Genomic DNA, 26,181 nt, shown 5'->3' on the forward strand with positions numbered 1-26,181 from the left:
CATCACTATGAACAAAGCTAGTGGAGGTGATGGAATTCCAGTGGAGCTGTTTCAAATCCTAAAAGATGATGCTGTGAAAGTGCTGCATTCAGTATGCCAGCAAATTTGGAAAACTCAGCAGTGGCCACAGGACTGGAAAAGGTCAGTTTTCATTCCAGTACCAAAGAAAGGCAATGCCAAAGAATGCTCAAACTACTGCACAGTTGCACTCGTCTCACATGCTAGTAATGCTCAAAATTCTCCAAGCCAGGTTTCAACAGTGTGTGAACTGTGCACTTGCTGATGTTCAAGCTGGTTTTAGAAAAGGCAGAGGAACCAGAGATCAAATTTCCAACATCCGTTGGATTATCGAAAAAGCAAGAGAGTTCCAGAAAAATATCTATTTCTGCTTTATTGACTATGCCAAAGCCTTTGACTGTGGATCACAACAAACTGCAAAATTCTTTAAGAGATGGGAATACCAGACCACTTGACCTGCCTCCTGAGAAATCTGTATGCAAGTCAGGAAGCAACAGTTAGAACTGGACATGGAACAGCAGACTGGTACCAAATTGGGAAAGGAGGATGTCAAGGCTGTATATTGTCACCCTGCTTATTTAACATATATGCAGTTCAGTTCAGTCGCTCAGTAGTGTCCGACTCTTTGCGACCCCATGAATCGCAGCACGCCAGGCCTCCCTATCCATCACCAACTCCCGGAATTCACTCAGACTCACGTCCATCGAGTCAGTGATGCCATCCAGCTATCTCATCCTCTGTCGTCCCCTTCTCCTCCTGCCCCCAATCCCTCCCAGCATCAGAGTTTTTTCCAATGAGTCAGCTCTTCCCATGAGATGACCAGAGTACTGGAGTTTCAGCTTTAGCATCATTCCTTCCAAAGAAATTCCAGGGCTGATCTTCTTCAGAATGGACTGGTTGGATCTCTTCACAGTCCAAGGGACTCTCAAGAGTCTTCTCCAACACCACAGTTCAAAAGCATCAATTCTTCAGCGCTCAGCCTTCTTCACAGTCCAACTCTCACATCCATTTATGACCACAGGAAAAACCATAGCCTTGACAAGATGGACCTTAGTCAGCAAAGTAATGTTTCTGCTTTTGAATATGCTATCTAGGTTGCTCATAACTTTTCTTCCAAGGAGTAAGCATCTTTTAATTTCATCGCTGCAGTCACCATCTGCAGTGATTTTGGAGCCCAAACAAATAAAGTCTGACACTGTTTCCACTGTTTCCCCATCTATTTCCCATGAAGTGATGGGACAGGATGCCATGATCTTCGTTTTCTGAATGTTGAGTTTTAGGCCAACTTTTTCACTCTCCTCTTTGAATTTCATCAAGAGGCTTTTTAGTTCCTCTTCACTTTCTGCTGTAAGGATGGTGTCATCTGCATATCTGAGATTATTGATATTTCTCCCGGCAATCTTGATTCCAGCTTGTGTTTCTTCCAGTCCAGCATTTCTCATGATGTACTCTGCATAGAAGTTAAATAAGCAGGGTGACAATATACAGCCTTGACGTACTCCTTTTCCTATTTGGAACCAGTCTGTTGTTCCATGTCCAGTTCTAACTGTTGCTTCCTGACCTGCATACAGATTTCTCAAGAGGCAGGTCAGGTGGTCTGGTATTCCCATCTCTTTCAGAATTTTCCACAGTTTATTGCATAAACATATATGCAGAGTACATCATAAGAAACATTGGGCTGGAAGAAGCACAAGCTGGAATCAAGACTGCCGGGAGAAATATCAATAACATCAGATATACAGATGACACCACCGTTATGGCAGAAAGTGATGAACTATAGAGCTTCTTGTTGAAAATGAAAGAGGAGAGTGAAAAAGTTGGCTTAAAACTCAACATTCAGAAAACTAAGATCATGGTCACTAGTCCTATCACTTGATGGCAAATAGATGGGGAAACAGTGTCAGACTTTATATTTTTTGGCTCCAAAATCACTGCACATGGTGACTGCAGCCATGAAATTAAAAGACACTTGTTTCTTGAAAGAAAAGTTATAATCAATCTAGACAGCATATTAAAAAGTAGAAACATTACTTTGACAACAAAGGTCTGTCTAGTCAAGGCTATGGTTTTTCCAGTAGTCATGTATGGATGTGAGAGTTGGACTGTAAAGATAGTTGAGCACCGAAGAATTGATGCTTTTAAACTGTGGTGTTAGAGAAGACTCTTGAGAGTCCCTTGGACTGCAAGGAGATCCAACCAGTCCATCCTAAAGGAGATAGTCCTGGGTGTTCATTGGAAGGACTGATGTTGAAGCTGAAACTCCAATACTTTGGGCACCTGATGCGAAGAGCTGACTCATTGGAAGAGACCCTGATGCTGGGAAAGATTGAGGGCAGGAGGAGAAGGGGACAACAGAGGATGAGATGGTTGGATGGCATCACCGACTCAATGGACCTGAGTTTGAGTAAGCTCCGGGAGTTGATGATGGGCAGGGACGCCTGTCATGGTGCAGCCCATGGGGTTGCAAAGAGTTGGACACGACTGAGCAGCTCAACTGAACTGAAAAATACATATAAGACTTCCCTCGTAAAGAATCTGCCTGCCAGTGGAGGATGCACAGGTTCCAAATCCCTGGGAGTCAGTGAGATCCCTTGGAGGAGATGACAGCCCACTTCAGTTTCTTGCCTGGGAAATCCCATGGATAGAGGAGTCGGGTGGGCTACAGTCCATGGGGTCACAGAAGATTTGGACACAACTTAGTGAATAAATAACAACAAATACTTATAATATGCAATTATGCTCCACTTTTTTAGGTGGGAAAATGTTATGGTTTTACACATTCTGGGAATGGAATCTTCCTGACCCAGGGATCGAACCTGGGTCTCTCACTTTTCACGCAGATTCTTTACCATCTGAGCCACCAGGGAAGCCCTCTAAACAAATAGGGTAACTTACTCAGCAAATTTTTATTGATATATAAATGTCCAGTTTCACAGTTTGAAAATAGAGAAGGTGACTTGGGTTGCTTCTCATGTGGTTTTAGAGACATACAGACTGTCATGTGTGCATGTCCTCTCCAAGTCCCCACCACCATCCGCCCAGCCTCTCCTGGGGCTTAGGGGTCCCAAGGGGCAGTCCTGGGGTTCAGGAGTTCTCCTCCATGTTGGGCCCAGCTTTGTCCATATTTGGCCCGGGGGTCACTAGAACAGTTCTAATCCCTTTCCCCCACTTTCCAACATCTGAGGGCAGGGACGGTCTTTTCGAGGTGGACACATCCTCACTGCTGTCACAAAGTGTGGTCTCATAGTCCAGTCCCAGAAAGAGGGTCTCTTCTCTGTACCTTCCTCCAGTCAGGAGCTCCTGTCAGCCTGGCTCCAGAACTGGAAAGCCCACAGGTTTGGGAGGACGAGTGTGGAGCAAGCAGAGTAGTGCTCCCCACTGTGTTGGCTGGAGAGCTGACCTCTGCACATGCACCCCAGTCACGTTCCTTTCCTGATGGCTGTGTCACAGCCCTGTCGAGAACCTGGAGTCCCTCTCACTAGCTGTTTTCTACCATGTCATATTTGTCTTGTTGGCTGAGGATTTACAAGGGGGAGGGACCCTTGTGCCATTTGTAAGGAGTTTTCTAGAGGTAAGAGTGGACCTTGATTTATCTTGCTGGTCAGTTTCATCTCCATTCTGGCCCTTACTTGGCTTATATCCCTTGAGATCATCCCTTTAAGGGGGCCTGCCCACTTTGGACTGTCCCTTCAAGGACACTCTCCAGGATCTCCCTCCTGCCTGCTTGACTGTCCCTTCAAGGACTCTATCCAGGATCTCCCTCCTGAACCTGCTTTCCACTTACACGTCTCACGAGACCTTAGCCCTGGCAGAGCTCTGTCTGTCCCTTCATCTTCCTTCTGGGACACCTGATCAACACCCCTGAGTAGGGTTTTTCGTCAGTTGCTGACTTTTCTCAGCAGTCGTGGCTGCCACCTGGAGAGTGAAGTAGGAGATGGACAGGGCCGAGGCCAGCAAGTCCGCTGAGGCCAGGACCCCTCCCAACTTCCCATGGCGACAAAAGCTGACCATGGCCATTAGCAAACCAAGATAAGATGACAGATGTGTCAGAAGTCGGGAGACAGAGAAGGACAGGCTCCCTGCCAAGTCTCTTATGCTGTGGGGACTAGTAGAGGAGCCTGTTCTGGGAATGTCTTCTACAGTTGAAATCCCAGGCCCTAGAGGAAGGAAGAGGGAAGAAGCTAGCTTCACTCCAGCTGCGTACCTCTGAGCCTGCTGCTGGAGCCACACCAACCAGAGCCGAGCACCACCACTTCTGTGACTCGCTTTCTACATCCACTGGAAACACAGGACAGGGAGCAGAGGGAGGCAGACAAAGATATGGTTTCTCTTGCCGTGTTTAAGAAGGCTGGAGGCGTGGGGAGCCTGGCATCAGTCCTTCAAATTCTCAGTTTAGAGAAGGGGAGAGTGAGCAGGCCAGGAGGCCGCTCTGTGTAGCAGACCCGTGCACACCTGCTGGTGGCGTGCTCTGAGCACGAACTTGCTCCTGTTGACTGCTCTGCAGGCCCAGACCTAAGAGAAGGATGGCTGCTAACGCTCAGGCAGTCGCCTCTGCTGCTACAGACACGCCGCCTGGTTGATGACGCTCCAGTTCAAGAACAAAGATGGGGCCCTGTAAAAAGCTGCCAAGTAATGGAGGGGGAAAGAACGGCCTTAAAGACTAAGAAAATTATTTTCTATAAGCAGCTGAAGGGACTTCCCTGGTGGTCCAGTGGCTAAGACTTTGTGCTCCTAATGCAGGGGGCCCAGGTTCCATCCCTGGTCAGGGTACTAGATCCCACATGCTGCAACTAAGAGCTTTCAGGCGACAGCTAAAGATGCAGCATGCCACAGCTGAGATGTAGCACAGCCAAATAATGAATATATTTTTAAAAGCTGCCAAAAAACCCTTCCGAAGAACCTTTTAGAAGACGTACGCTTAGTGTCCTCAGAAGAAATGAAGAAATACTCCTCTGTGCAGCAGGAGCAGGGCACCGTAATGGAAGGGGAGGTTTTTACGAAAGGAGATGGGGGAAATAAAGCACCACACAGAAACCCCACGTACGTGGACAGATGTTCTGTGTTGAGTGTAGAAGCGAGACTGCACTCAGAGTGCTGGATGCTTTTATAACCATCTCTGCACTTACCATGGTTTGAAGATCATCCTTTATTTACTACTGTAAATTCCATTCTTGTCCATGTGAACCCCATTCCCCGTGGCAGAGGGAACAGTGTCAAAGTACATATGATGGACTTGGGCTTTTGTAAACTTTAACTCATGGAAAGGCTTTGCTGTGCTCTTAGAGTAAGCCTCCAGCTTGTGGCCTTCCTCTGGTTTCGTGTCAAGGCCATCCTCAGAACTATTTGTAGTTCCCTGGTGCATCTTGACACTGGCGGTTGCCTGCCCCACTCCCACCCCTCCATATCCAGTTCTACTCTTTTCTTCTTTTGGCTGTCCCATGGGGCATGTAAGATCTTAGTTCCCTGACCAGGGATTGAACCAACGCCCCCTGCAGTGAAAGCGCAGAATCTTAATCGCTGGACCACCAGTGCAGTCCCTACTCTTTTCTTAATAGTAGAATTTCTAGTGTTTCTGACCTAGAACATACACTGCGCCCCCTAGCTTTTCTTGCCACTGGGCAATGGGCACGTCATGTGCATTTTCTGGAAAGTGTCCGTGAAGGGAGAAGGCACGCCTTTCTTAACTGTTCTCTAGATTATGGCTAGAGCTCGGCACCTGTCTTGGATTATGGGAAGAAACCAAGACAGGAGAAGCCAGGTTCCTGATGTTGCAAAGTGCCATAGCAGCGTGGATTCCCTGCCTGTGCACGTCTTTGACGTGGGAGCTGAGTCTTGTTGAGAGTGTTCTGTTGTGCACAGCTGAGTCAGACATAAGCGTCACACCAGGGAGCCTGGTTCTGGGGGCTTCCCAGTGTGCTTGCGCAGCCTGCAGAATGTCATGCTGTGGACTCAGGCCCCATCTTTTCTCCTGACTTTGAAGTCTTCCTTCCTTACATCTGGGGGCACATCTTGATGGTGCCATGTCATTTCTATCTTGGTTTTCATGAATTCTAAGGTAAAGAGTCTTAGCTTTCAATCTAGGTTCCTGGCATTCCTATTTCCTGGCCAGTTCTTCTTTCTTATGGACTGTAAAAAGCCTAGAATACACTCCTACCTTTTTTTAAATTTATTTTTTAATGGAAAGATAATTGTTCTACAGAATTTTGTTGTTTTCTGTCAAGCATCAGCATGAGTCAGCCATAGGTATAAACATGTCCCCTCCCTCTTGAACCTCCCTCCCATCTCCCTCCCCATCCCACCACTCTAGGTTGATACAGAGCCCCTGCTTGAGTTCTCCGAGACATACAGCAAATTCCCATTGGCTATCTATTTTACATATGGTAATGTAAGTTTTCATATTACTCTCTCCGTACATCTCATCCTCTCTTCCTTCTCCCCATGTCCATAAGTGTTCTCTGTTTCTCCACTGCTGCCTTGCAAATAAATTCATCAGTACCATCTTTCTAGATTGCATATATATGTGTTAGTATACAATCTTTCTCTTTCTCTTTCTGACTTACTTCACTCTGTATAATAGGCTCTAGGTTCGTCCTCCTCATTAGGATTGACTCAATTGTGTTCCTTTTTATGGCTGAGTAACATTCCATTGTATGTATGTTCTAAGACTTCTTATCCATTCATCTGTTGATGGGTATCTAGGTTGCTTCCGTGTTCTAGCTATTGTAAGTAGTGCTGCAATGAATAATGGGATACATGTGTCTTTTTCAGTTTTGGTTTCCTTGGGATATATGCCTAGGAGTGGGATTGCTGGGTCATATGGTGTTTTTATTCCCAGTTTTTAGAGGAATCTCCATACCGTCTTCCCATAGTGGCTGTATCAATTTATATTCCCACCAACTGTGCAAGAGGGTTCCCTTTTCTCCACACGCTTTCCAGCATTTACTGTTTGTAGACTTTTTGTTGATGACCATTCTGACCAGTTTGAGGTGATACCTCATTATAGTTTTGATGTGCATCTCTCTGATAATGAGCGATGTTGAGCATCTTTTCCTGTGTTTGTTAGCCATCTGTATGTCTTTGGAGAAATGTCTGTTTAGGTCTTTTCCCCAGCTTTTGATTGGGTTGTTTTTTTTTCTTGTATTGAGTTGTATGAGCTGCTTGTATATTTTGGAAATTTATCCTTTGTCAATCTTTTCATTTGCTATAGTTTCCTTCCATTCTGAGGGGTGTCTTTTCATCTTGTTTATCATTTCCTTTTCTGTGCAAAAGCTTTTAAGTTTAACTAGGTCCCACTTGTTTTTATTTTCATTACTCTAGGAGCTGGGGTAAAGAATCTACCTGCAATGCAGGTGACCCCAGTTCCATTCCTGTGTTGGGAAGGTCTCCTGGAGAAGGGATAGGCTACACACACTCCAGTATTCTTGGGCTTCCTTGTGGCTCAGCTGGTAAAGAATCTGCCTGCAATTCAGGAGACCTAGGTTTGATTTCTGGTTTGGGAAGATCCCCTGGAGAAGGGAAAGGCTACCCACTCCAGTATTCCGGCCTGGGGAATTCCATGGACTGTAGAGTCTGTGGGGTCACAAAGAGTCAGACACAACTGAGCAGCTTTCAGTCTTTCAGGAGGTGGGTCATAGAGGATCTTGCTTTGATTTATGTCATCAAGTGTTCCGCCTATGTTTTCCTCTATGAGTTTTATAGTTTCTTACATTTAGGTCTTTAATCTCTTTCGAGTTTATCTTTGTGTACGTGTTAGAAAGTGTCCTAATTTCATTCTTTTACACGTAGCTGTCCAGTTTTCCCAGCACCACTTATTGAAGATACTATCTTTGCTCCATTGTATATTCTTGCCTTCTTTGTCAAAACTAAGGTACCTGTAGGTGTGTGGGTTTATTTCTGGGCTTTCTATCTTGTTCCATTGGTCTATATTTCTGTTTTGTACCAGTACCATACTGTCTTGATGGCTGTAGCTTTGTAGTATAATCTGAAATCAGGAAGGTTGATTCCTCCAGCTCTGTTGTTTTTTCTCAAAACAGCTTTGGCTATTCAGAGTCTTTTGTGTTTCCATATGAATTGTGAAATTTTTTGTTCTAGTTCTGTGAAAAATGAAATTGGTAATTTGATAGGGATTGCATTGAATTTGTAGATTGCATTTGGTAGTATAGTCATTTTCACAGTATTGATTCTTCCTACCCAGGAACATGGAGTATCTCTCCATCTGTTTATATCACCTTTGATTTCTTTCATTAGTGTCTTACAATTTTCTGTATATACTTCTTTTGTTTCCTTAGGTAGGTTTATTCCTAGATATTTTATTCTTTTTGTTGCATTGGTGAATGGGATTGATACCTTAATTTCTCTTTCTGATTTTTCATTGTTAGTATATAGGAATGCAAGTGATTTCTGTGTATTGATTTTGTATACTGCAACTTTGCCAAATTCACTGATTAGCTCTAGTAGTTTTCTGATAGTATCTTCAGGGTTTTCTTTGTATAATGTCACATCATCTGCAAACAGTGAGAGCTTTACTTCTTTTCCAATCTGGATTCCTTTTATTTATTTATTTTCTCTGATTGCTGTAGTTAGGACTTCCAAAACTATGTTGAATAATAGTGGTGAGAGTGGACACTACCCCTGCCTTTTCATAGTGTTAGACCTCCTTTGGAGGGATGCACTTGTCTCTGGGAAACATGGTCTTTCCTTCCACTTTGACCTCAGCCCCATGTCCTTATCCCTGTGTCCCGACCTGCTTACTGAGGTCATCTGTGTGGTTGCCTACCTGCTCTGTTACCACTCAGATCTCTGTTTCTCCTGTAAAAAGTCATGAGCTGGTTTGAGATGGCTGGTGGCATACTTCAGAGTTGCCATTTCTCCCACTAAATGTTCATGATATGATAGAAATATAAACAGATGAACAACTAGAAATGTCCTAAGAAGCCATGGAACTACTGTTTGTGAATCCGCATCTTTCACTCCCTATTTAAGGTTAGTGCTGGGGTGAGTAGCAGCCAGTAGGTTTGAAAAGTGGCTGGGGCCCGTCTGTGTGAGTGTCTGCCATGCCAGTTATGCTTCTGAGCTCACACAGCCCTTTCTGTGGCTCCTGCTCCAGGAAGGTAAGCTCGGCTCTGTTCCAGGCAGGCAACCACGATGGGACTGGGGCCTGGTCAGCAGGCCCTGCAGTGACCTCCCTGGTAGAGCCATGCAAGAAGCGCCCTTTAAGTTGGTTCCCTCTGGAGATGCTAGGCAGAAATGGAAGCTATAGGACTTAGAGTGGACAGAGAGTGTGTGTGTGTGTTATGAGCCGTGTGGCCCATGAGAGAGACTGGCTGTTCCCTGGAGGTGGAAAAGCGTCTCCATCCCTGAGCAGCTTCCCATCCCCAGAGCTACTCTGCATATACTGTTGGATTCTAAGCCTTGCTCCGCCTGAGCTCCAGAAGAAGACTTAGCCTCAGTACCCTGAGGCAAGGGTAAGCGCAGGGGAGCACAGGCAGGCCCATTCATCTGTGTTTTGTGTGTGCCTGCTCTCATGCTTCAGGGGCAGGATTGAGTACTTGTGACAGAGTCCATATGGCATGAAAAGCCTAAAATACTTACTGTCTGGCCCTCTGCAGGAAAATTTTGCCCAAACTGAGGCATCCTTTGCATACGATGACTTGACTTTTCCCTCACACGTCTGGAATGGTTATGTTATGTGTCATCCTTGGGACAGTGGAGAAATAGTCACGCCAGTCATTTTCTATATTCTGTGATTCAGAAGTGACAGAAGTGATTCTTGAACCAGTCGAACTGAAGTAAGGCAGTGAGTCTTGGCTCTTCTCTGTCCCATCGTGGACACATCCTCCAAGGGCCAGCTTGCTTCTGTCTTGACAGGGGGAGTCCAAATCTAGCCCCCTGCATACCCCTCCATCTGCAGTCACCCTCTAATGTGTGTCTCTTCCTTCTGGGCCAGGGGCCAAGTTCCTCCCCCTTCCTGTGGCCTGGCTCTTCTTCTCCAGAGAGTCCTGCTCTTTCCTGCAGTGTAGGGTGGGTCAAAGCCATTGCACATCTCAGTGGGGAGTTTATATTCTGCTCTTCTCTGTCATGTTTATCTCTGCCCTCTCTCATCTCTTGGCTGAATTTTCATTCCTCATGGCTTCCTTGGGAGCTGCTTCTCCAGAAGGGTTAAATTCAGTCCCTTTGGCAGCCTCTTCAGTCCCTTTGTTAAGTCATGTCCGACTCTTTGCAGCACCGTGGACTGCAGCACAGGCTTCCCCATGGACCCCACGAGCAGCCAGGCTTCTCTGTCCTGCACTATCTCCCAGGATTTACTCAAACTCATGTCCGTTGCATCAGGGATACCATGCAACCACCTCATCCTCTGTCATCCCCTTCTCCTCCTGCCCTCCATCTTTCCCAGCATCAAGGTCCTTCCAAATGAGTTGGCTCTTCGCATCAGGTGGCCAAAGCATTGGAACTTCAGCTTCATCATCAGTCCTTCCTGTGAATATTTAGACTTGATTTCCTTCAGGAGTGACTGGCTTGATCTCCTTACCATCCAAGGGTGGCCTCATACTCCTTGGGTAACTCAGTAGAGCAGTGTTTTCTACTTTTCTCCGTCAGTCTTCTGTTCTTAACTTTTCCTGTGAGGTTGATTCTCCTCATTCTGATGCATAAGAATACTTTGCATTTCTGAGTTTTAAATATTAATTGTTACTGTTTTGCCTGCATCCTGCTCGGGAGCCCTTCTCTGCACTGCTTAGAATGCAGTGGAGAGCTGGCCCTTGGGCTGCCTCACGCCCCCTGTAATGGTCTCCATCCGCTGGCTGTGATACATGTAGACCTGCATCTTCCTTTGGCAGGAAGAGACGAGTGACCCTTCTCGTGTAAGGGGGATTCCCCAGGTAGGGAAAATTCTCCATCTGAAACAGCTCAGACCAGAACAAGAACAAATAGAAGGCATGTCATCAGAGCTGGCTGCTGTCTTCATGCTCCATAATTTTGAGAGTCACCACAGGCCACTGGTTAGCAGTTTGTCTCCTGAAGAAAGAAAGGTCAAGTTAGCCAAGAAGGTGACCTCAGAGTGTGGAGGGATCTTTCGCTTTCTCCCAACTTTAACTGTTCTACCAAAATTTAGGTTTAGGTGTATTTAGTTTTTAAAGAATTGCTTTAAATTTATTTTAAAACTTTTTTTTAAAGGTCTATCAGATCATCAAAACTCTCAGAAAACACAGTTATTATTGGTGTAGTACGCAGGTAAGATATTTTTCTTTTTTTGAAATTCAGATGTCAGTGTAATGTGTGTGCTTAACAGAGGCCTGAGTATCAGCTTGTGTCCTGTGATAGGCATCACCCTTTCTAGTTTGGCCTTTTCCTCTTTCTTATTTTCTTTCACTTTGGCAGTTAAATTCATGGCTGGAGTTTGTACTTTAACACTAGGTTTTGTGATTTTGGACTGTCTTTCACTTTAGAAAAGGGCTAACCAAGGGAGAATGCCATTCCTGAAGTATGAATGTTTTCCGGATATATTTCTTAGGGACTTCTAACTCAAAATATCTATGAGAATTTACATTATACATAATTGGGGGAAACCTTATATTTCATTAAAATGGGAGGTAAGAAAAGAATGAAAATAATTTAGTCTAAATTAAAATTTTCACACATCACACAGCCACGTGCTCACGCCTGTGGTCTGGCTCTCAGTGTAATCTCTGTGCTTCAAGCAGTGATGTCTGGTGCCAAAAAGCCAGTGTGAAACTAAAACAGAACATTGTTTTACCTTTGTACATTTGACTTGTACGTTCATTATATGCCAATGATAATATTATATAAATTAGTAAATACAGATGTGAGATGTAACTGATTAGAAAAAACTGTCTCTAACCATTTACATGTTCTTTTAAAGAGTGGATAGAGAAGAGTCATGTGTGATGTCCCTCATTGCTGCTGGCTTCACAAGGGTATGTACTCACTTCTTTGTTATGCAAGTATAATTCAGCATGACAGATTATTTTATCTCAGCTTTAGAGCCTGGCAATAGTTTTGAATTAATTTGAAAACGAAAAATTGTCCTATGCTATGTTATAGTTTGATTTAATTTCATAATCTGGTAATCTGATAATCCACAATACTTTGCTTTCTCAGTTGCTCAAAACTATGCCTGCTAAATGCATCTAAACATAAAAAAAAAATCTCCTTTAATGGCTTACTCATTAGTTAAAAGTTGTACCATAGGATGTGTTGTCAATAATGCTTACAGGCATACATGCAACCTTAAAGCCAATTCAAGGATTCTGGAAGTAAGACCTACCCAACATGGCTCCATTTCTTTCTACCCCTGGCTCTAATCTCTTGGTTTCTCTTAAGCCAAAAAGCTTAGGCCGGCTTTGGTCAGCTAGTTGCTAGTGAGCCTTGGGAATCATGGTGGAGAGAGCTCACATAAGGCTGATCATTGGGCAGACTTGTAGCCCAAATATCAATGAGGTCATGGAGAAACCTCACCCCTTGATTCTGGCTGGAAGCACTACCAAGTATCTGGAAGAAGCAAATACGCATCCTCCCAGAGGGAAATTCCTTCTTCTTTAGCCTCAGAGAGTCTCTGCAAATAATCATTCAAGGGCAGCAGGCAGCCCTCAGTCAGCATTAACCCGTCCATAAGGAAACGCAGCATTGCAAGTGGGAACTAGCAGGGGAGAGAGGCAGCGGGGGCAGGCCCTCACAGTCCTCAGAAGTTAGAATTGTCAGATAAGATCGTGAAATGATTATGCTTATTATATGTAAAGAGACAAAGACAGGACAAGCTTGGAAATACCTTCAAGGAATAGGAAGTTATAAAAAGTGACGTAGCAGATTTTAAGCAGAACATAATTGAATTTTGAGAAATGCACATATAATAAACTGAAAATTTTAAAACTTAGCAGGTCAGAAGAAATTATCCAGCATGTGGCACAAAGATCCAAAAACAGAAAATAAGTTAGAGAAGTTTAGAAAAGTGGAGGATAGAGCGGATGGTTTAGCATCTGTATAACTGGAGATCCAGAAGAATAGGAGAGAGAATGGGGCATTATATTTGAAGAGAATTTTCCAGAACTGATGGAAGACTATAATCCACAGATTCCAGAATTCCAAAGTAGAATAAATAAAAAGAGGACATACCATAGTGAAAAAACAAACAAAATAAAGAGACAATATTAAAATCAGCCAGAGGGAAAAAAATCAGAACAGCAGACTAACAGCTGGCTTCACGGCAGCAGTAGGTTAAAGTTAGAAAACAGTGGAATAGTATTTTCAGTGTGATAAAATAACTGCCTTCCTAGAGTGTTATACCTAGCATGTGCTCAGTTGTTCAGTCATATCTGACTGTTTGCAACCCCATGGACTGTAGCCTGCCAGGCTCCTCTGTGCACGGGATTTCCTAGGCAAGAATAACTAGAATGGAGGCATTGGCAGGCAAATTCTTTACCACTGTGCCATCTGGGATCCCTTATAATTAGCATAAATACTTTCAAAAATGGAGGTGAAATCAAGACTTACAGAAATATGACAATTGAGGCAATTTGTAACTAGCAGATTCTCAAAGGAAAATTCTGGAGGATATACTTAAAGCAGAAGCAAGATGAGTGCTAAGTCCCAAGTGGGAGGCCTGAAAGGCAAGAAAGAGTGAGGAGCAAGAAACTGTGAATGTGGGGTGAACACAAACACATTTGTTGTTGTTCAGTCGCTCAACCGTGTCCAGCTCTTCATGACCCCATGGTCTGCAGCACACCAGGCTTCCCTGTCCTTCACTCTCTCCCGGAGTTTGCTCAAACTCATGTTCATTGAGTCGGTGACGCCATCCGGCCGTCTCATCCTCTGCCGCTTCCTTCTCCTTTTGCCTTCAATCTTTCCCAGCACCAGCATCTTTTTCTACTGTGTAAAGCAGTAATTACAGGGTCTCATCTGATTAGAGATCACAGATGGAAAATGACCATAACCTGAGAATCCCACACCAACCAAGTGATTGTTAACCCTTCAGGGAAGAGGTATTCCTTTCGGCATTATATTAATACATAAAATCCAGAGATCTATTTCCCCAGAAGCCCTGTCTGAGGAAAATAATTAAATAAGGACTTCAACCATTCAACCAATGAAATAGAACAGAACTCTGAGATGAGGGAGAAAGTAGTGGAGAGAAGTGGTGTGTGTACATAACACGTGTGTGTGTGTGTGTGTATGTGTAGTGTATAATATGTATCTTTATATGTAATTATATAACATCCGATAATACCTCAGTCTTTAAATTCTAGGGTATCTAAGCACACCCTGCCCTAGGTGTCTTCAGGGTTTCAGGGGACAAAGTGGAAGTAAACGCATCCTTGTGGCTCATCTAGCAGACAGGGAAGTGGGTGGGCAGTGAAAGGATTCTGAAGCTTTCTTCTTTGTGGGAAATGTGCAGACTAGAGCACTGCTCATGGGAGAGACTTTGTTCTGGAACTAATTGGTACCTGTTTTCAAATAATAGTAGAGAAATCTATGTCTGCTTTTGAGATCAGTGAAAAGGAAAGTAACCAATAATAGAAAAGTTTAAGAAAACTTCTGGGGGCTTTCCTGGTGGCTCAGTGGTAAAGAATCTGCCTGCCTAAATAAAATACATTAATTTACTATTAAATAAACTAGATTTATTTAATAATCTAAATAAATCTACTTAGGTTATTAAAATAATCTAATAAATTTTAGACTCTTATTACACAGTTTTGTGGTTCAAACCCAGGAGACATTGGTTTGATCCCTGGTCTCTGAAGATTCCAGATGCCCTGGAGCAGAGCAGCTAAGCCCATGAGCCACCAATGCTGAGTCTGTGCGGTAGAGCCCAGGAGCCACCACCACGGAAGCCCACAGACCCTAGAGCCTGTGCGCCACGATGAGAAGCCTGCCTATTGCAACTGGAGGGTACCCCCTGCTTGTTACAGCTTGTTACAGAAAAGCTCTCACAGCAACGAAGATCCAGCATAACCAAAAATAAATTGTTTTTAAAAAGAACTGAAATAATAAATTATGGAGTTTGTGGGAATTCCTTGGTGATCCGGTGGTTAGGACTCCACACTTCACTGCTGAGGGCCCAAAGTTCAGTCCCTGGTCAAGGAACCAAGATCCCTCAAGCGTTGCAGCAACCCCTGCCCAAGAAGTATGGAATTTTTAGCGACTGGATCACACTGGCATATCTTAGGAAGAGGAAACAACAGTGCGAAATCAGTGATAAACACAGAGCAAGACGGGAGCAAAATCAAGTGCATGAAAATGGGCTGCATTCTCCCATTAAAGGATAAGCCATTAGACTGGGTTATAAAAGTACAATTATATGTTGTTTATAAGATAGTGATAAAAGGAAGTTAATAATGGAGAAAAAGGTAACGAGTAAATGCAGACAAAAGGAACACAGAAATTTCAATATCAACATCAGATATGGTGGAACTTAAGACTTTGTTTTAAATACACATTTTATATACAAATTTTACATTGTTGTTATTATTACATAGTTTTGTGGTTCTCCTTTTCTGACGCCACCCTCGCCAACATTCACGCGTGTCAGCACCTGTCCACATTCCCTGACTTCCAGTTGAACTTGTATGAGAACAGCCATGCTAGCCAGCATGCAGGTGAGCATCATAAGGATACCAGGTTGGAAGTTGTGGGTTACCTGTTCCCAGCGGATCCTTAGGTCACCCCTCCTTAAACTGCCTAGGGAAGCATGAGGAAGAAACTTCCCCTGAGAACTCTGAAGTTCCTTGTGTTAGTACTCTTAGGCTGCAGAACTGGCCATTCTTAACAAGGACCTTCGATGTTTCTGACTTTCCAGTGAAGCTAATGAGACTGGGAGGACAGATCATTCATCTTGCCTCGAGTTGTTTGCTTACCTATAGCTGCCATAAACAGTGACAGACTTCATTTTCTTGGGCTCCAAAATCACTGCAGATGGTGACTGCAGCCGTGAAATTAAAAGACGCTTGCTGCTTGGAAGAAATGCTATGACCAACCTAGACAGCATATTAAAAAGCGGAGACATTGCTTTGCCGACAAATGTCTGTCTAGTGAAAGCTATGGTTTTTCCAGTAGTCATGTATGGATGTGAAAGTTGGACTATAAAGAAAGCTGAGCACTGAAGAATTAATGCTTTTGTACTGTGGTGTTGGAGAAGACTCTTGAGAGTCCCTAGGACTGCAAGGAGATCAAACCAGTCCATCCTAAAGGAAATCAGTCCTGAATATTCATTGGAATGACTGATGCTGAAGCTGAAGCTCCATTACTTTGCCCACCTGATGTGAAGAACTGACTCATTAGACAAGACCCTGATGCTGGGCAAGATTGAAGGCAGGAGGAGAAGGGGACGACAGAGGATAAGATGGTTGGATGGCATCACCAACTCAATGAACATGAGTTTGAGCAAGCTCCAGGAGTCGGTGATGGACAGGGAAGCCTGCAGTCCATGGGGTCACCAAGAGTTGGACAACTGAGCAACTAAGCTGAACTGATAGCTGCCAGGAGGCATTAAGCTTTTTATTTGTATGAGGTTGTACAAGCAATATTGGAAATATGTGTTTGAAATTCTATACAAGGAAGTCCATCAGCACAGCTTCATGGCCTGCAGAGTATATCCCAGTAGAAAGTCTAGTTAACCATGGGCCTCGTGTTTTCGTAGTACAATTGTGTTATCATTAAATTAATTGTAAAGTTCAAAGGTAACTGACACACACTGTCTCCCTGCCCTCTCACCTGCACTACTTAATCAAGGTATTCCCTGTAGCCTCTGCCAGAATTGTGGTTAAGTGCATGTCTCTTTGAAAAACACTTCCATGCATAAAGCGCAGGTTTGAAATAGTCATTTTAGAGGTATGTGACTTAGGAAATATGGAGGTAGCAGTCTCACCACTTAGTAAGTGATGAATCCAACTAGGTGACCAGTCCTCCGAGACCACACGAGGTAACTTGTCTTCTCACGCAGAGTCCCATACACTCAGGTATCAGAAGGATACTGAGTGGGGGGGGGGGGGGACAGAGGGCACAGATTGCAGAGCATTCAGGCCTGGAGGCAAGGTGGTTTTCCCAAGTCTCATGGCTGGGAGGCAGTGTGGCCCAGGCTTGAGCCCAACCCCAGACCTGAAAGCCATCACTGCAGTGCGATCTCTGGATTCATACAGCTTTTCTGTAGATGGCCCCGGTTCAGGATTCCACAGTGGATGCACACTTGCTTACCTCCTCAGTTGGACTTGGCAGTTGAGCTTTCTGACTAAAATCTCAGAGGTTAGGGAATTTTTCCCCCTCTTTTTTATTTTTTTAGTTATGAAAACACGATAAGACATTTACAGGAGACTTGGAAAATGCAGAACAAAGTTACATATAGTTCCACTATGTATATTACAATGGTTTTTTTTTAAGTAGATAAATTAAGATTTTTAGTTGTAGTTTCAATATCAAACACTTAAATTAATAGAATGCATATACAGAGAAGTAGAATCTTACGTAGGACCTGAAAAGCATCATGAACCAATTTAAAATAATTATGATTTATTATACAATTCTCACACAGCAGTAGGATACAAATTCCCTTCAAGCTCCCATAGATTATAAACTAGGAGAACACTCAAAGATAGATATCCAGGGACATAAGATCAGGTGCAAAAATGTGGTGGTCTAAAGTTATTAAAATCATACGGAGTCTGTTCTCTTATCACTGTGGAATTATGTTAGAGATCAGTATCAAAAGATATTTGAGAATAACCCAATCCACATATTTTCAAGTGCAGTGTAACTTTGCCAAGAGAGATCTTTGAAAACCTCAATAAAGTAAGAAGACTGAAAAAACACAGGGTGATTCAAGATAAGAAACCATTTAAATGTGAAATTAGTATCAAAATTAGAAATTAATATCAAAGCTACCTTAAAAATCCCATGCATTTGGAAATTAAATGTCCACTTTTAAATGATGGTTGTATCTAAGAAGCCATAACAAGGAAAATTAGAAATATATTTGTATTGGAATAAAAATGAAAAGAGAATTTACCAGAATTTGTTGCATGTACCTGAAGCTGCTCGGTGTAATTAAGTACAGGGTGGAGTCTTCAATAAGGTATGAAAACAAATAATGGACACTAACATAAAGTTCTGTAAAATTTAACAAAATCTGTATTTAGTTAATAATACTGTATCACATGTTAATTTCTTGTTTGTTTGTTTTTTTATAATATTGTATTTCTTTATATCCTCAGAATTGGATTAGAAGTTTCTAGCCTCATTCAAAAAAATTGTTTTTATGTGACTAAGATAAACTTTCTTTTTTTTTTTAAGATTTAAAATGTTTTATTTTTTATTTTTTTTAAAATTTTAAAATCTTTAATTCTTGCATGCGTTCCCAAACATGAACCCCCCTCCCACCTCCCTCCCCATAACATCTCTCTGGGTCATCCCCATGCACCAGCCCCAAGCATGCTGTATCCTGCATCAGACATAGACTGGCGTAAGATAAACTTTCTAGACTTTTAGCTGTGCAGTAATCCTATATGCCAAAATACATGGAACTATGTCAAAGTTTTGAATGAATATAAATTAGAAATCTAGCATTCTATTCATACTAAGTCAATTAAGTGGAATCAAAATGTCATAAATGTTTTAGATAGGCAAACATTCATGTTTTCTAAAATATATATAATACTATTTATGTTTACAAAAGCTTTTTGGCTGCACTTGGTAAAGGCTTGAGAAAGAACATTAAAAAGGAGATGAGAAATTGGAAAACATAAATGAAATATGAGCACTGAATATGAAATAGAAAAAGTGAAACCATCTAGATAAAAGTAAAAGATCATCATATAATCCAGTTGTTTTTAAACATAGCTGCTCATTAGAAACACATTTGGAGCTTTGGAGAGAAAAAGCAAAACCTGGGCATTTGTAGTTTTCAGAAAATTCCAAGATTATTCTGATACACATCTGGATTTTAAAAAGTGATTACAGATTTCCCGATTAAATGGTAGTTTTAGTAATAACAGAATTCTTTTATTTTCTGTTGACCAATCATGGTACAGTGGTATTAAGCAAATAATAGTTATGTAATCCCAGTAGTAAAAGACATTTATCAGTTTTCACAGTCAATAGTCTGACAAAAAATAAAAGATCATTACAATTGCAAGCCATAATGAAAACATGATTAGCCGAACAGTATAAAATAATTTCATACGGTTTGGGGGGTTAAGTAGAGTGATGTGGTAAGTGGAAGTGCATACATGCACGTGTTTTCATCTGCCCAGCCAGTCTTTGTCTTTTTGTTGGTGCATTTAATCCATTTACATTTGAAGTAATTATCGATATTTATGAACCTATTACCATTTTAATTGTTTTGGGTTTATCTTGTGTAGGTCTTTTCCTTATCTTGTGTTTCCTGCCTAGAGAAGTTCCTTTAGCATTTGTTGTAAAGCTGATTTGGTGGTGCTGAATTCTTTTAACTTTTGCTTGTCTGTAAAGCTTATGATTTCTCCATCAAATCTGAATGAGGGTCTTGCTGGGTAAAGTATTCTTGGTTGTAGGTTCTTCTCTCATCACTTTCAATATATCATGCCATTCCCTTCTGGCTTGTAGAGTTTCTGTTGAGAAATCAGCTGATAATCTTACAGGAATTCCCTTTTTTGCTGTTTGTCATTTTTCTCTTGCTGTTTTAATATTTTATTTGTCTTTAATTTTTGTCAGTTTGATCACTGTGTGTCTTGGTGTGCTTGCTCCTCCTTGGGTTTTTCCTGCCTGGGACTTGCTGTGCTTCCTGGACTTGGTTGACTGTTTCCTTTCCCATGTTAGGGAAGTTTTCAGCTATTATCTCTTCAGATATTTTCTTGGGTCCTTTCTCTCGTCTCCTTCTGGGACCCCTAAAATGCAAATGTTGGTGCATTTAATGTTGTCCCAGAGGTCCCTTAGGCTATCTTCATTTTTTTTTTTCATTATTTTTTCTATATTCTGTTCTGCATCAGTGATTTCCACCATTCTGTCTCCAGGTCACTTATCCTTTCTGCCTCAGTTATTCTGCTATTGATTCCTTGCAGTGTATTGTTCATCTCTGTTTGTTCTTTACTTCTTCTAGGTCTTTGCTAAATGTTTCTTGCTTCTTCTCCATTATTTTTCCAAGATCCTGGATCATCTTTACTATCATTATTCTGATTTTTTCTTTTTCTGGAAAGTTGCCTGTCTCCACTGCATTTAGTTTTTGTGGGATTTTATCTTGTCCCTTCATCTGGGACATAACCTTCTGCTTTTTCATCCTGATTAACTTTCTGTAATATGGCTTTCATTCTAGCCACTATGGGATTGTGGTTCTTCTTCTTATGTCTGCCCTTTGGTGGATGAGGCTAAGAGGCTTGTGTAAGCTTCCTGATGGGAGGGACTGGCATGGGAAAACTGGGTCTTGCTCTGGTGGGCAGGGCTCAGTAAAGCTTTAATCCAATTATCTGCTGATGGGCAGGGTTTCGATCTGTCCCTGTTTTTTGGCTTGAGGCAACCCAGCCCTGGGGCCTACAGGCTGTATGGTAGGGTTAATGGCACCTTCCAAGGGGCCCCTTCCAGGACTGCTGCCACCAGCGTCCCTGTCCCCTCGTGAGCCGCTGCTCCCCCACGCCTCTGCAGGAGCCCCTCCAACAGTAGCAGGTAGGTCTGGTTCAGTCCCCTGTGTCTTCCCCGCGGGTCATGGTGTGCACCGCATATTTTGTTGTGTCCTCCAAGGGTGGAGTCTCTGTTTCCCCCTGTTCTGTGGCAGTCCTGTGATCAAATCCCGCAGGTCTTCAAAGTCAAGAGTCTCAGGATTCCCAGTCCCTTTGCCAGACCCCCAGTCTGGGAAGCCTGATGTGGGGCTCAGAGCCTTCACAACAGCGGAAGAACTTCTTTGGTATTATTGTTCTCCAGTTTGTGGGTCATCCACTTAGCAGGGATGGGATTTGTTTTATCATGATTGCACCCCTCCTACTGTCTGATTGGGGCTTCTTCTTTGTCTTTGGATGTGGGGTATCTGTTTTTGGTGGGTTCTAGCATCCTCCTGTTGATGGTTGTTCAGCAGCTAGTTGCAGTTTCGTTGCTCTTGCAGGAGATGAGTGCACATCCTTCGACTTCACCACCTTGAACCAGAACCTTGAGGTTAGGGTTTGGTGTCTCTTGGCCCTAGTTGCGCGTTAGAACTCCCTGAGAAGCATCCCTGAGGAGGCCCTGGTTCTGTGGGTTTGGGGAGGGGCCTGCACACTGGTGTTATTTTTTAGATTGCAGGGAGTTCTAATGTGCAGCCAGGGACAGAGCTGCACTGGGGGTGGGGGGCCCGGTGGGGGTGATGTGCTCTGGGGAGAGGCAGGTTGAGTTGGCTTGGGAGCCAGCGGCCCCACCCCTCTCATGGGCTCGGGTGGGTTGAAGAGACCGGCTGCTGCTCAAGCTGAAGGAACAGCAGCCTGATTCCCGAAGCTCCTTGGCCCTGACGCCCTTCTCTACCCCCACAACCCCATGGAATCCTCAGGACATGAATGAAACCTACAGAAGGGCAGGAGAGACAGGATGTTTAGACACAGAGCCAAGCAGAGGTAGCAAGGTGGGGAGCAGGCGGAAAGAGAAAGATGCAGTCCTTCTGTTGACATGCACTGGTTTTCTAACCTGAACATCCGCCTTTGGGATAAAGACGTTTGGATGCACACACCCAGTGAAAACTCTGACCACATGCACAGGAGGCTGTGACACACGATACGCATGGCTCCCTGTCCCAGGATTTCGCCTGCAGAACAGGTGAGGCCAGGCAAGAGCGGGGATAGCTGGGGACCCCTGTCCATCTCAGGTCCCCCACCTCTTGTCTACTGTCGTGGCACGCTCTGTGCCCCAGAAATCTCGCCACTGTTCCTGCCCTGTCAGCGGTGGGCACCTGTGCAGATGAGCAGTGTCCTTGGGTGTTCCTGTGGGGTCGTGACTCACTGAGGAGAGAGCTGCAGGGCCTCTACTTTCTCTGTCTCTTTTTAAAAATGATTTTGTTTGTTTATGGCCTTATGGGTCTTCACTGCCATGCAGGCTTGTTCTCTAGTCCCGCCGAATGGAGGCTCCTTTCTAGTGGTGGCTCACAGGTGTCTCATCGCAGTGGCTTCTCTTGTTGCGGAGCACAGGCTCTAGGGCACGTGGCTCCAGTAGTTGTGGTGTGAGGCTTAGTAGCTCCATGACATGTGTGATCTTCCTGGACCAAGGATCAAGCCTGTGTCCCCTGCACTGGCAGGTGGGTTCTTAACCACCGAGCCGCCAGAACGTCCCAAGGCCAGCACTCTTACCCCTCCCAGTTGGTGGGAGCTGGCGGGCATGTCCCTCTCTGACTTGTGTGGTTAGGAATGGTTGTGTTTGGCCTGCAGGCCTAGGGACCTGGCTCTCCCTCCCAGGGGCCAGCAGAGACTGCTGTGTGTTCATGCAGCCGTCTGCAGGCACAGTGCTTTCTCGTGGTCATTGTCAGGGATGTAGGGTGGTCTTGTTTTGTGGGTAAGGAAGTAGGCTCTGGAAGCTTTAGGGCCTCGTAGAGGATCATACAGCCTTAAGACATGAACCAGGGGCTGGGCTCTTAGGCTGCTTGACACACAGACAAGATCACAGTTCAACAGGGGGATGTCTGCCTTCACTGGTGGTAGAAGGAGCGCCACATGAGGCCCCATGGCCCCGGCTGGTCTGGCTTTGGCTTGTGGATAGTGGCCTTCATATACCCTGCCTCTGAGGCCTCAGCTTCTTCCTCACCAGATAGAATACTGTCCATGTGTTGAGCAGGTGAAATCAAGAGTGTGCCACAGAAACAGGGGCAAGTAAATACAAATATTACAGCAGAGTGGAATTACGAGATAGTACATAGTGACGTGTAAGATGTCTTGATGAAATTCTTAATCTGGTGGAATGGGCTCAGGCTTCCCCTTTCCATGTGGTCTGCTTTGTTGAGATGTTTTCATCCTGTAGAGAATAGTTAGTGTCTGCAGGGCTAGGAGCACCTGGGGCCAGCCATGGCTCTGCAAGTCCCTCTGCTGTGGAGGATGATCCTTGGTCAGCTTAGCTGAGCTGCTGTTTGACGTTAGTACAGGGAGATGTTGCCTAGTGGGAGTGACCTCTGCAAGTGTGTTTTTGCTTACTGTGAGCTTGTGCAGCACTAAAGAGGACTCTCATCTAAGTGACGAGACTCTGAAAGTTAATATAAATGGGACTTGAGTTAATAAATTTCTTCCTTCTGCATATTCTAGCCTCTACCAGTGACATGTAGACATCAAAATATCCTCATAGCTCAAGGCACTGAAAGAAAAGTATTCTTAATCCCTGGTTTTTTTTCCCTTGAGCTTTTTTTAGTGGAAGAATAGTTGATTTACACTGTTGTGTTAGAACAACACAGAAAAGTGTACATAAAAGTGATTTAGTCATATATATGTATGCTGTTCTTCAGTTGTTGGTCATGCCTGACTCTTTGTGACTCCATGGACTGAAGCACGCCACACTTCCCCATCCTTCACCATCTCCCAGTTTGCTCAGATCTGTGTCCATTAAGCTGGTGATACCATCTAACCATCTCATCCTCTTCTGCCCCCTCTCCTTTTTCCTTTAATCTTTCCCAGAATCAAGGTCTTTTCCGATGAGTTGGCTCTTTGCATCAGGTGGCCAAAGTATATACATACATATAGATACGTTTTCAGATTCTCTTCCATTAACGGTTATTGCAAGATACTGAAATGTAGTTTCCTGTGATACGTAGTAGGACCTTGTTCACCTATCTTCCATACAGTAGGGTGTATCTGTTAATCTCAAGCTCCTAATTTATCCATCCCCACATCCCTTCCCCTTTGGTAACTATAAGTTTGTTTTCTATGTCTGAGTTTGTTTCTGTTTTGTGAAGAAATTCATTTTTATATTTTTAGATCCCACATATAGGTGGTATCATATGATATTTGTCTTTTTCTTTCTTACTTCACTTAGTATGCTGATCTCTGGGTTTATCCATGTTGCTGCAAATGGCATTGTTTCATTTTTTATGGCGAGTAATATTCTGTTACACACATCCACACACCCCTTCTGTATCCATTCCTCTGTCAGTGGACACTTAGGAGGTTGCTTCCATGTCTCGGCTATTGTAGATGAACTTCGGGGTACACACACACAGACACACACACACACAGACACAGACACACACAGACACAGACACACACAGACACACACAGACACAGTCACACACAGACACACAGACACACACACACAGACACACAGACACACACACAGACACACCCACACACACACCCACACCCACACCCACACACACACCCACACACACACATACACACCCACACCCACACCCACACCCACACACCCACCCACACCCACCCACCCACACCCTTCTTAACCATTCCTCTGTCATTGGACGCTTAGGAGGTTGCTTCCATGTCTCGGCTATTGTAGATTGTGCTGCTATGAACTTGGGGGTGCATGTGTCTTTTCGAATTATCGTTTTCTCTGGATATGCCCAAGAATGGACCCTGTTTTTCCTAATTTCATTCATTGACTACTTGAGATACCATTCATTTTCCATGTAATTCAGCTATTTAAAGTTGATATAACATTTTTATAGAAGAAATACATAAATAATTATAACATGATTTTCCATTGCTTCATTTCACTTGACAGTGTATCTTATGCATCATTCCATATAAGTTCACATCCACACCACTGCGTGCTATTCCATTAAATGGTTATACTAGTTTTAAAAAATTATTTTAAAGATTTTTAATTTTATCTTTTTCTTTTTCCAGCAAACACTTTCCCTTTTCTTTCTTTCCTCCTTTCTGCCTTTTTTCTCTATTGAGGTACAGTTGATCAATTCAGCCACTTAAAGTATACAATTCAGTGGTTTCTTAATATGTTCTCAGATATGTGCAAGCACTGTTTTTTAAATGCTGATTTGGTATTGTAAGTTTTCATCTCGTTTCCTGTGAGAAGTCTTTTGGAAAGCATTATTTTGTATATATGTGTATAATAATTTAAAGGTACACATGTGTTGATCCACACCATCCCCTTTCTGTTTGTAGAGGTATATAGAAAACCCCAGCCCCATGGCCTGTTACAATGAACTGCTCCAGCTGGAATTTGGAGAGGTGCGCTCACAGCTGAAACTCAGGTAATTCTGCTGCTTCGGGAAAGCCCACCATACCACCCAGGATGTGGCTGCAACTGAGGACTTGAGTGTGGGCAGCTGGCTCCACTGGCTGTTACTGACTTCCTGCTAAAATAGGATGGGGCAGTGGGAAAGTACCTCTCCTTGCATAGGACTTTCAGAGTCTGCCTGGATGTCTAACGGGTAGGCATGTTAGTGATGTGAGACTTAACATTTAAAGACAGGGCTCCAGTGGGGACTTCCCTGGTGATCCAGTGTTTAAAATTCAGTACTTTCACTGCCAGGACCCCAGGTTTGATCCCTGGTGGGGGAACTAAGATCCCACAAGCTGCATGGCACAGCCAAAAAAAAAAAGATGGGGCACCAAAATAATAGCAAATGAAAAAGCAGGATGTGAAAGAATGTATACCCAATTACCTGTTTTGTTTTTCAATTAAAAATTCTTTTTGATATGTACATACGTATTTCTGGTAGGTGACATGTTTTCTTCTCTACAATAAACATTTTGTAATTTGCTCTTGCTAAACAGTTTTTTTTTTACCTGAAAAGAATATAAACCTAGTTCTTTGTAGAGTGAGAAAAGTAGCAAAATTAGTAAAATTATCTGAGGTTGACAGAAGTGAAAAAAATAGTCTTTCTCATCCTCAGTCTCTTCCTTGGGTTCTGTTTGACATTTCCTTTACCAGGATCCAAGAGAGAATGGAATCACTGTCTGTACACACTCAGGGGGAGATAAGGGGGTTAGAATTTGGAATATAAAGATTGGCGGCGACCAGCACAGGGTACCACATGCGGAGAAGAAAATACTTCATAGATGAAATGAAATCAAGTGTGAGGTAGCAGAGAGGTGCTGTGAGCAGAGATGTTTCAGGGATGGTGAGGCCTACAAAAGAGCTCCTTTTTGTTGCCAAACTCTTCAGGGTAGCTTGAGATGGCTGGCTGGCCTTGAGCCTGCCCCTTTCCTTACTCCTGGGTCTTCCACAGCCTGGCTGCCACATTCCCGCTGTGAGCCATGGAGCTTATTGTTGGCAGAA

General features: G+C 43.5%; 1 protein-coding gene across 4 annotated transcripts in view; it reads left to right on the forward strand.

Moving 5' to 3' along the window:
- Positions 1-26,181, forward strand: part of PDE8A (phosphodiesterase 8A) — a 143,360-nt gene that overhangs the window by 79,722 nt on the left and 37,457 nt on the right. For all 4 annotated transcript variants that reach the window (XM_018066185.1, XM_018066184.1, XM_018066186.1 and 1 more), the window contains 3 exons: positions 11,191-11,247; positions 11,897-11,951; positions 25,062-25,150. In XM_018066185.1, the coding sequence (XP_017921674.1) occupies positions 11,191-11,247; positions 11,897-11,951; positions 25,062-25,150 (201 nt within the window). The remainder of the gene's footprint in view (positions 1-11,190; positions 11,248-11,896; positions 11,952-25,061; positions 25,151-26,181) is intronic.

Source organism: Capra hircus, chromosome 21 (assembly GCF_001704415.2).
Source record: "Capra hircus breed San Clemente chromosome 21, ASM170441v1, whole genome shotgun sequence".
Taxonomy (NCBI): Eukaryota; Metazoa; Chordata; class Mammalia; order Artiodactyla; family Bovidae; genus Capra; species Capra hircus.